Here is an 11,186-nt window from a genome sequence, read left to right as displayed (position 1 = left end):
GTCCCACCTTTAGAACTTCTCTGTTCTCCGTCTCCAAACTGGACTCAGAAGCTCTGGGGGGAAAAGAAAAACAGGAAGTTAGAACTGACAGAACATTTGCTGGAATTAGGACGTTTGAGACCTTTGACTAAGAAACAGATTTTGTTTTTGTTAAAGACCGCATCAATGACGACCTGATTTACTACGTTTTCACTACAACAACAGTTTTTCTCATGATAGTTTAGAGAAGTAGCTAAACCTCTCCTGCCAAAGTGTTGGAGGTTTCACAGCAGCAGTCTTTACCCGTGCTCCTCGGTGACCTCCTGCAGCCGGCGCTGCAGCATGAAGAGCTCCGTGGCGTAGCGTTCCTCCGTCTCGGCCGCCTGCTGCTGGAAGTGGGATCGGAGGCGCTCCATCTCCAGCCGGTGACGCTCCTCCAGCCGGAGCTGCTTCTCCTGAGCGTCCTCCTTCAGCCGCTGGAGCTCCACGGAGACGCCGGAGGAGGAGGAGCCCGTCTGCGCCTCCAGATCTAGACGGAGAGAGTCAGAACGGTGACCCGGATGACCTCTGAGGTCTCAATGAAAGAGAGCAGAGCTGCTGGTGGAACGGCTTCGGCTGCAGCAGAAACATCGACGTCTAACACGGAGGAATGAAGGAGAAAAGCTGAAGGTCCGCCGTGACCAATGATGGAAGAGAAGCTGTTAGCATGAGTCCAGCGGACAGAACCGGCTCTAGAACAGCAGCAAACGCAGGAACCTGAAGACCACGAAGAAGATTCTGATTGATTTAAACGGCTTCTGTCTGAAACAAGCGACTCGAGAACGGAGCTGAAACATTCTGAACCCAGACGATGAAAACACTGATCTGCTAATGACAGCAGGTGAGCTCACCTGTGCCGGCAGGAGGGATGGAGGTCTGCTGGTGCAGCTCAGAGATTTCCTTTTCACTGCTGCTCTTCAGGTCATCGTAGGCCGTCTGCAGCTCGATCATCTAAGAAAACAACAGCTGAGCTCAAGTTTACACCGAAAAGAGTCAGCAGAGAACAAACTCTACTCGCAGGAGCCTGAGAGCCAACGAGACTCCTGCTATTTTATACTATGAAATTCCTCCAGTATAAACTTTAGAGTCAGTGCAGTCGGTGGAATCTGTGCAGTCGGTCAAATCTGCGCAGTCAGTGCAGTCGGTGCAGTCAGTGGAATCTGTGCAGTCGGTCAAATCTGCGCAGTCAGTGGAATCTGTGCAGTCGGTCAAATCTGTGCAGTCGGTCAAATCTGCGCAGTCGGTGCAGTCGGTGCAGTCGGTGCAGACACAGAGGGTAAATGTTTACATGTTTTTGTGTTGTAACCTTGTTTCCTTCGGCTCTCAGCAGATCCTGAAGCTGTGAAAGTCGACGGTGCTCCACCTCGATCTGCTCCTTCACCTGCAGAAGAACTCTGCAGAGCTCTGCACAAACACAGAGCAGAGCTGTAGAGGAGCTCATCTTCATCCTCAGAGGATGAAGATGAGCTCCTCTACAGCTCTGACGAGCTTCAGGATCCTTCATGACAAACAGATTTACCTCGAGCCTCATGGATGGTGGAGGCCGACTCCCTGGTTTCTGGTCTCTCCTCCAGAAGGGACAGACTCTCTGGGTCAACCCTTTCTGACAGATCTTCACCCAGAATCCTCTGAAAAGACTTTGAAGGAGCAGACAAGGATCCTTCAGCTTTGACCGCAGCACAGATCCGACTGATGATGTTAGGAGAATAGATCTCTGCTCTTTACCTGGAAGATCTGGTTGCTCTCGTCTGTAACAGCTTGGATCAGATTCTGGAATCTGAAGACCGTCGGTTCCTCTGAGAGACCAACAAAGATTACAAAGATCATCAGATCAGATCAGATCACAGGCTGGTTCCTAAGAATTCAGAGTTCTGACCAATCGGACGATTTATTTAATCAGGTCAAAAAATGTCTGTACTGAGAATTCCTATTGGAAGAACAAAATCTGATTCCTCAAACTGAGATTATTTAGGTGTTGAAAAACTTTATTGATCAGATTATTTTAGACAGAAATACAAACGAATCATTTTACTTTCTTCACTCTCAGGTTTTCTAGCAGGATGATCCTTTCTGTGACATCACAAACTCACGACGGACATCATCTACTCACCGAGGTGGCCTGGACCTCCTGGACCTCCTGGACCTCCTGGTCCTCCTGGACCTCCTGGACCTCCTGGTCCTCCTGGACCTCTGACGTCCTGCAGCCTTCGCTCCAGGGAGCGCGCGTGGGCGGAGCTCTCCTCCTGCAGGAGCTCCAGCTGCGCGGCGTGGATCTGCGACAGGCTGATGCGCTGCGCCTCCATCTGCAGCCGGCACTCCCCCTGCAGACACAGAGCGCAGTCACTGCAGGTCACGCATCACACGGGGGCGGGGCTAAAATGTGTTAATAAACCCATCAGATTAACAGCAGATCCCTCAGAATTAGATCATATCAGGATTGTTTTGCTTTCTGATCAGACCTGATCTAACAGATCCAGATCTTCATCACAGAACCTGCAGGTTCTTTGAGACCGAGACCAACCAGAACCTGATCCGTCTGTGAACATGCATCAGTGAGGATGACATCATCATTCTGATCCCTTTGATGTGAGGAAAGATGAAGAGCTCTCTGCATCCTAATGAGGCGACCCTTCAAACACTTTGTTCTGATGCTCTCGCCACGGAGCGGCTTTGAACATGTAGACGCTCCGAGGGCGGGGCTTCACCACGAGGAGGAACGGTCATTTCCATCCATGAAGTAGAGGAGATTTTGCAGCTAACAGCCTTTTTCTGAGCAGGTGGAACCACAGAAGATAGCAGATTCTGCTGAACCTTCACACAGGAAGTGCTTTTATTCTGAAAATCTGCTGGTATATGCAGCAGCTTCCTGTACGCAGATGCAGCTTCAGTCTAAACTCCATCATGCCCCCCAGATTTAGAGCAAATCAGAGCAGAAGTCTGCAGGATCAGGACTCAGATCCTGAGGATTTCATTTCTTCAGAAGTAAAGGGTCAAAGGTCAAAGTCATGTGACATCACAGCAACACTTACGTGATGATGGCTCTCCTTCTCCATTCCTGCTGCCCGAGACTGGACTGAACCTCTCTGTCCGTCACCTCCATGACTGCTCACCTGTTAGCAGAAGAACCACGTCACACCAGAACCTCTCAGAACAGGTCCAAACCTCGTAGCACCAGAACCTCTCAGAACAGGTCCAAACCACGTCACACCAGAACCTCTCAGAACAGGTCCAAACCACGTCACACCAGAACCTCTCAGAACAGGTCCAAACCACGTAGCACCAGAACCTCTCAGAACAGGTCCAAACCTCGTAGCACCAGAACCTCTCAGAACAGGTCCAAACAAACACGGAAAAACGGAGGGAAATAAAATCAAACTTTAGTTGAGGTTTAAAATGATCCACGTTGAATAGATTGAAGCTCTGTAGTGACGTCCAACCTTTTTTCTTTAGCCCCAAAGACAATAACCTCAGTTTTGTTTTTGTTTAATTGAAGTAAGTTGTGACACATCCAGTCATTAATGTCCTCATTTACCAAGAGCCTGTACAGGGCCTCGGTCTCCTGGTGTCAGTCTAATATATATCTGTGTGTCATCTGCATCGCTATGGTAACTAATGTTGTTGTTCTTTATAACCTGGGCCAGTGGGAGCATGTAGATGTTAAATAGAAGTGGTCCCAGGATGGAGCCTTGGGGCACTCCACATGTAATTTCTGTGGATGATGAAGTTTAAATCATGATCTCAAACTGAAGAATTCCTCCTACCCGTGTTTTAATCCTCCCGAACTCTTCCCGCTCAGGTGCAGACCGGAGCAGCAGGAGACTCCGGTGTTTGACTTGCGTGTTTCTGACACAAAGTGTTCATCTTTGAACTGTGGTTGTGTCTCCCTGTCACACGAATCTATACACATCTGAGTACATCAGAGATTCAACAGACTTTGTGGAGATACGACATAAAAAATGTTTTCCCAACTGGAAACCATCAGGATATTTAGGATTCATGTGTCATTTAGTTCTATGACTGGAAATGTCCATCAGAGACAAATCAACAAAAACAAAATGTCTAAAAGTCAAAAGCTTCAAACGTTCATATCTGCCTTTTGAGCTGTTTTGGGTAAATAAGAGCGAGTCGCTTTAATGTATTCAGCTTTTGTTTGCAGTTCTGTGTCATAAATATGTTTAATCACTCACTGGGGTTCATCTTCAGCCAATCAGAACTGAGCCCACCTGATAAAAGCAAGCTTGTGATTGGTTTTGTTTGCATCACATGATCATAAAAATGCAAACACAACAGGAAGAGAACTCGACAAAGTTTACCACAAACTGAACATTTACTTCCTAATTGATGGGATCGTTATTTTAACCAGCATAATCTCGTTCATATTTGATTCTAGATTCATTAATCTGAATCCTGTACATCACAACTTTAACCCTTCACCTCCTGCAGACAGAAACTTACTAGAATGTACGCACTTCTAGTGTTTCAGTCTCCATGACGACCACGCCGGTTTGAACCAAAATCTAAAAGCTGTCGTTTTCCAGGATATAGTTTCTGCAGAGCGGCAGGATTCATCCAAAATTAAACTCTAAAATGAGGGTGGGACCGTTCGTGTGGAAGTAAGCCTGCGCTGATATCCCATCATCCTTTTGTTTCTCTCCCACTAGCTTACAGTCCCTAACAACCTCATGCTAACATTAACGGTGCAACAAAAACAGCAACATGGTTTCAATCCAGCCGTACGGTTCTGATCCGGATTCCAGCTCAGACCAGGAAAACAAAGACGTTCATGGATCTATTTGTGGATGCATCAGAATGGGGCGGAGCAGGAAGACTGAAGCCACGCCCACTGTATTTTCTACATCATAATAGATATCTTTCAAACTGCATTTTCACAACGATTTAAACAAAGAAATACTCGGAAATTTTAATCTTAAATCCTTTTATAAATGTCCTCTATCTTCAGAAAAAACACCACCACAACATGTTAGAAACACCAGCGTTTCCATCAGAGTGGGTCTTTAAAGAACCTCCAGCAGAACCTCAGCATCAATCCGACCGTTTACTCAGATTTGATGTTTTTTCTGTCAAACTGCAGAAAATGAACAAATGTGAGTAAATCTCGCAGCTCTCTGCCTGCAGCCTTTCAGAGGACTCACGATGCGCTCCTCACTGAGAGGGCTGGAATGCTTCTGCAGAACACCAGTCAGAACCCCAGAACCCGTGCTGCGGTTCTGATCACGTCTGCTGTCAGACCGCCCAGCATCAGAGAAATGCTGCAGTTTAGACGGAGCGTCTCTGCTCAGCCTCATGCGCATTTCAAACAGTCCGGAGACAGGAGAGGCAGCTGTGAGTGTGCATGTGAGTGTGCATGTGAGAGTGCATGTGAGAGTGTGCATGTGAGAGTGTGCATGTGAGTGTGCATGTGAGAGTACATGTGAGAGTGCATGTGAGAGTGCATGTGAGAGTGTGCATGTGAGAGTGCGTGTGAGAGTGTGAGTGTGCATGTGAGAGTGTGCATGTGAGTGTGCATGTGAGAGTACGCATGTGAGTGTGCATGTGAGTGTGCATGTGAGTGTGCATGTGAGAGTGCATGTGAGAGTGCGCATGTGAGTGTGCATGTGAGAGTGTGCATGTGAGAGTGTGTGTGAGTTTGAGTGTGCATGTGACTGTGCATGTGCACGCATATGTGACTGCATGTGACTGTGTGTGTGACTGTGCATGTGAGTGTGCACATGCGTGTGCACGTGCATGTGCACGTGCGTGTGACTGTGTGTGCACGGCAGACTCACCGCCGTGCCAGAGCGCTCTCCGTCTCCCTGGTACCCGGTGAAGTCGTCCTCGCCGCTCGTCTCCCTCAAACGTATCAAAACCCGGCTGTGCATCTGAGGCTGCATCTGCTCCCCTGCAGCTCCTGCTGCTCCTGCTGCTCCTGCTGCTCCGTCCTCCTCCCCCCTCAGTGGAGGAGCCGCTCTGCGCTCCTGCTTGGACTTCTGCCGCCGCTTGCGCCTGCTTGACCCTCCGCCGGCAGGCTTGTGAGGGGGGGGCTGTCCTTCAACAGGTCCCTCCTCTGAGGAGAGCGGCGCTGGAGACGGAGTCGCCTCCAGGAGGCGGTCCTTCTCCCTCTCTGCTGCGTGTGTGAGGAGCAGGAGAGTCTCCTCCTCTGAGGGCTGGGCGCTCCTCCTCCTCTCCTGCCTGCGTTCATTCTGGTTGATGACTTTCACGTTTTCTTCTCGTACGTTCTCCAGCTCCTCCTGCAGCTGCTGCAGCGTCTTCTGTGTGACCTGGAGCTGCTCGGTGGCCTCAGAGAGACGCTCCTCCAGGATCCTCTTCTCCTCTGAAGCCACCTGAAGCTTTTCCTTCAGCTCAGGAGACTCCGGTTCTCCCCCTCTGCTCCTCTGCAGCTCCTGGATCTGGGACTGAAGGAGAACCATCCTGGCCTCCAACTCCAGCGTCTCCCTGCGACTCCTCTCCTCCAGCTGCGTCTTGGTCTGGACCAGGCAGGAGTACTCCTCCTTCAGCTCCTGGTAGTTCACCTCAAAGTTCTTCTCTGCAAAGGAGAAGGTGGTCTTCTGCTTCTCCACCTCCTCCTGGAGCTCGGCGGCGTGCCGCTGCATCTGATTGTTCTCCGCCATCAGTGTCTCCATTCGTCTCTGTTTGACCTGCAGCTCTTCCATCAAATTCTCCTTTTCTGACTCTAGAAGATGAAGCTTGTCCTCTCTGTCTTTGGTCTGCTGCTCCAGCTTCTCCTCCTTTCTCAGTAACTCCTGCACCTCCTCCTGCAGCCGAGCGCGCTCCTGAGCGCCCGTCCTTAGCTCCTCCAGCTCCACCTGCAGCTCCTGCAGCTGCTGCACCAGGTCGTCTGCGTTGGAGCTGTGCAGAGCCAGCTTCAGGTCCTCTTTGAGGGCCAGGATCTGCTGCAGGAGGTCGTCCCGCTCCACAGCGAAGCTCTCCTTCTCCTGCTGTGACAGGAGCAGCTCCTCCACATGAGTCCTCCGCTGCTCCTCCAGAGCCGCTCGCTGCTTTGCAGCAGCCTCCTGCAGGAGGTTCTCCGTGTTGAGGTAGCTCTCTCTCTGCAGCTCCTCTCGGAGGCTGCTCAGCTCCTCCTCGTGGCTGAAGAGGAGCTGCGTCCTCAGCCGCTCTAGCTCCGCCTCCTGGGACTCGGCCATGCGGTCCAGGACGGCGTCCTTCTCCCGCTCCAGCATCTCCAGCTTGATCTTGTAGTTGGTGATTTCTGACTCGTGCTTCGCCTCGGCCTCCTGCGAGGCCTCCTGAGCGTCTGCCAGCTCGCTCCTCAGCTGCTGGACGGCCTCCTGCAGTCGCTGCAGCTCTGCACGGTGCTGTGCTGCAGCGGCCTCTCCATCTGAGAGCAGAGTCTGGACCTGGGCCTGCAGGGCGGCCCTCTCCTGCAGGGCCTGTCTCAGCTGCAGCGTGGTGTGGCTGTGCGTGCTCTCGGAGCGCTCCAGAGCCTCCTTCAGGACCTCCACCTCATTGCGGGAGGACGTCTGCGCTCTCAGGAGCTCCATCTCAGCGCGATGCTGCTCGGCCATCTGCTGCAGTCTGGCGGCGTGCTGCAGGTGGACCTCCTGCTTCATCTGCACGATCTGCTGGCCGTGCTGCTCGTCCAGCTCCGCCCTGAGGAGCTCCAGGCTCCTGGCGTTGTCAGCCCCGCCCCCCTGATGACAGCGTTTTTGTAGGTCTTCCACCGTCCCCATCAGCTGCAGGATCTGGGTGGAGGACTCCCGCTCCTTCTCTCTGGAAGCTGCCAGCTCCTTCCTGCAGCTCTCCAGCTCCTTCTGGCCTTTCTCCAGGTCGCTGTGACAGACGTTCAGCTCAGACTTGGCGTCTTCCACCTCCTGCAGGCGCAGCTTCAGCTCCGACTCCGCTGCAGTCGTTCTCTCCTGGAGGTCAGACTGTTGTTTTCCAGACATCTGCAGCTGAGCCAGCAGACGATCTCGTTCTGCCAGGACCCTCTGTAGCTCCTCCTCCTGGCGGTCTGCAGGGCGTCCGGCGTGGATCAGCTCCTCCCTGAGCCGGGCCGCCGAGCGCTCGTGTTCTGTGATTACTGCAGTTTGCTCCTCGATTAGCCGACTGTTCTCTGCTAGTGTCTGTGTGAAGACCTCCTTTTCTGCTCTCAGCCCCTCCATCCACTGCTCCTGGCTCAGGAGGAGCTTCTCCTGCTCTGCCACCTGCACCTCCTTCTCCTGGATCTTCTGTAGGAAGGACTCCTCCGATCTTCTCCCTGTCTGCAAGTCCAATCGGGTTAACAAACAGAACCGCTGCAGTCAGAACTGTGAGTTCTGGAGTCCTCACCATCTCCATCTGGCTGAGCCGCTGCTCCAGCTGCCGGATCAGCTCCTGCTGCTCCCGGACCTCCGCGGCCCGCTCCTCCAGCTGCTGCTGGTTCTGGAGCAGCTGCTGCCGGGCCTGAAACAGGTCGGCGGCGGTGCTGCTGTGGCTGGTGTTTCTCAGCGTCTCACCGGCCTGGAGCTGTGAGGAGCAGCGAGACGGCACATCGGGAAAAGCTTCCAGAGGTACGCCATGAATGGTGAAGAAGACACGCCCCCACCTGCTGGAACTGGAGGCGGAGCTTTTGGCTCTCATCCGTCAGAGCCAGGAACTCCTTCATGATCTCGTCTTTCTCCTCTCGAGCCTGCTGGAGGTTGGAGGTCAGCTGAGTGATGATTCCATCGCGCTGCTTCAGAGCCGCTTCAAAGTCCTGCAGCTGCAGAAATACAGACGGAAACCGGACCAGAACTCAGAAGAACATCATGGGTTTGTGGAAACGACCATGAACAGCAGCTGTGAATGGAACGGTTCAGACCGGAACTGACCGAGACTTCAGACCGGAACTGACCGAGACGTCACAACGGAACCGACCGAGACGTCACAACGGAACCGACTGAGACGTCACAACGGAACCGACCGAGACTTCAGAGCGGAACCGACTGAGACGTCACAACGGAACCGACCGAGACTTCAGAACGGAACCGACTGAGACGTCACAACGGAACCGACCGAGACTTCAGAACGGAACCGACTCATGATGTCAGAAAAACAAACCAGATGAAGTTGTAAACAGAGGTCATCTCATGCTGGATTTGGAGCTGAAGTCTGAAGGAAAACTGAAACTAATCAAAGCGTTTAGGATTCTGAAGGTTTTTAAAACCACTGTTCCACGACCAGGACGGAAACCGCACTGTTGTTCTTGGATCTGAGGTTCGACTATCGGACGGACTCTCCTCTCCAGTACCCTAGCATAGACTTTCCCAGGGAGGCTGAGGAGTGTGATTCCCCGGTAGTTGGAACACACCCTCCGGTCCTCCTTCTTGAAAAGGGGAACCACCACCCCAGTCTGCCAGTCCAGCGGTACGGTTCCTGTCTGCCACGCAATGCCGCAGAAACGTGTCAGCCAAGACACTCCCACAACATCCAGAGACTTGAACCTCATCCACCCCCGGAGCCTTGCCACCGAGGAGCTCTTTGACTACCTCAGTGACCTCAGATTGGGTGATGGACAGTTCCACCCCGAAAACGGTGCCTGCAGAAAACCGCTTTCCCCTCCTGAGTCGCCAGATGGTTTGCCAGAATCTCTTTGAGGCCAACCGATAGTCCTTCTCCATGGCCTCACCAAACTCCTCCCAGGACCGAGTTTTTGCCTCCAACACAGCCCGGGCCGCAGCTCGCTTAAACTGCCGGTACCTGTCAGCTGCCTCTGGAGTCCCACAAGCCAGCCAGGCCTGATAGGACTCCTTCTTCAGCTTGACGGCATCCCTTACTTCCGGTATCCACCACCGGGTTCGGGGTTGCCGCCACGACAGGCACCAGAGACCTTGCGACCACAGGTCTGCAGCAGAGACAATAGAGGTGGAGAACATGGTCCACTCGGACTCTATGTCACCAACCTCCCTCGACACCTGCTTGAAGTTTTCCCGGATGTGGGAGTTAAAGACCTCCCTGACGGAGGGCTCAGCCAGACGTTCCCAGCAGACCCTCACAGTACGTTTAGGTCTGCCGAGTCTTTCCGGCCTCCTCCCCCGCCAGCGAATCCAACTCACCACCAGGTAGTGATCAGCGGACAGCTCTGCCCCTCTCTTTACCCGAGTGTCCAAAACACACGACCGGAGATCGCCTGAAACCACTACAAAGTCGATCATCGATCTCCTACCTAGGGTGTCCTGATGCCAGGTGTACTGATGGACACCTTTGTGTTCGAACATGGTGTTCGTTATGGACAAACTATGACGTGCACAGAAGTCCAACAACAAAACGCCGCTCAGGTTCAGGTCAGGGAGGCCATTCCTACCAATCACGCCCCTCCAGGTGCCACTGTCATTGCCCACGTGGGCATTGAAGTCCCCCAGGAGGACGACGGAGTCCCCCGTTGGGGCACTTTCCAGTACCCCTTCAAGAGACACCAAGAAGGCCGGGTACTCCGAACTGCTGTTTGGCCCGTAAGTCGAAACCACAGTCAGAGACCTGTCCCCCACCCGAAGGCGAAGGGACACGACCCTCTCGTCCACCGGTGTGAACTCCAACACTTGGCGGCTGAGCTGGGGGCTCACGAGTAAGCCCACCCCAGCCCGCCGCCTCTCACCATGGGCAACTCCAGAGTGGTAGAGAGTCCAGCCTCTCTTGAGAGACTGAGTTTTAGAGCCTAGGCTGTGCGTCGAGGTGAGCCCAACTATATCTAGCCGGTATCTCTCAACCTCTCGCACCAGCTCAGGCTCCTTCCCTCCCAGAGAGGTGACATTCCATGTCCCAAAAGCCAAATTCCATGACCGGGGTTTGGGTCGCCGAGGGACTCGCCTTTGACCGCCGCCCAAACCACATTGCACCGGCCCCTTCAGAGCTCCCCTGCAGGTGGTGGGCCCACTGGGGAGTGATCCCATGTCGCTCTTTCGGGTTGGATCTGACCGGGGCCCGTGGGAGAAGCCCCAGCCACCTGGCGCTTGCCTAGAAGCCCCAACCCCAGGCCTGGCTCCCCCGGTCCCGCAAACCAGCCGATCTGATCTCTTCACTCATTAAGGGGTTCTGAACCGCTCTCACCAAAGACTCTTTGAGCTAATTCTCCAATGTTTATTGACTGTAGGGCTGCCACAAACGATTATTTTAATAGTCGACTAATCACCGATTATTTTTTCCGATTAGTCGACTAATCGGGTCATGCACAA

The 11,186-nt window shown here is 53.1% G+C and overlaps 1 protein-coding gene across 1 annotated transcript in view; it reads right to left on the bottom strand.

Annotated features, from left to right (window-relative positions):
• Positions 1 to 11,186, bottom strand: part of akap9 (A kinase (PRKA) anchor protein 9) — a gene marked incomplete in the record, with an annotated part of 57,551 nt that overhangs the window by 32,377 nt on the left and 13,988 nt on the right. The window contains 11 exon segments of the mRNA XM_036209956.1: positions 8 to 53; positions 283 to 508; positions 870 to 969; positions 1,325 to 1,422; positions 1,538 to 1,655; positions 1,744 to 1,814; positions 2,129 to 2,339; positions 3,048 to 3,128; positions 5,805 to 8,258; positions 8,326 to 8,502; positions 8,582 to 8,737. Of these exon segments, the coding sequence (XP_036065849.1) occupies positions 8 to 53; positions 283 to 508; positions 870 to 969; positions 1,325 to 1,422; positions 1,538 to 1,655; positions 1,744 to 1,814; positions 2,129 to 2,339; positions 3,048 to 3,128; positions 5,805 to 8,258; positions 8,326 to 8,502; positions 8,582 to 8,737 (3,738 nt within the window).

Source organism: Oryzias melastigma, linkage group LG22 (assembly GCF_002922805.2).
Source record: "Oryzias melastigma strain HK-1 linkage group LG22, ASM292280v2, whole genome shotgun sequence".
Taxonomy (NCBI): domain Eukaryota; kingdom Metazoa; phylum Chordata; class Actinopteri; order Beloniformes; family Adrianichthyidae; genus Oryzias; species Oryzias melastigma.
The sequence above is the reverse complement of the archived record's forward strand: the minus strand, read 5'-3'. Positions and strand labels throughout refer to the sequence as shown.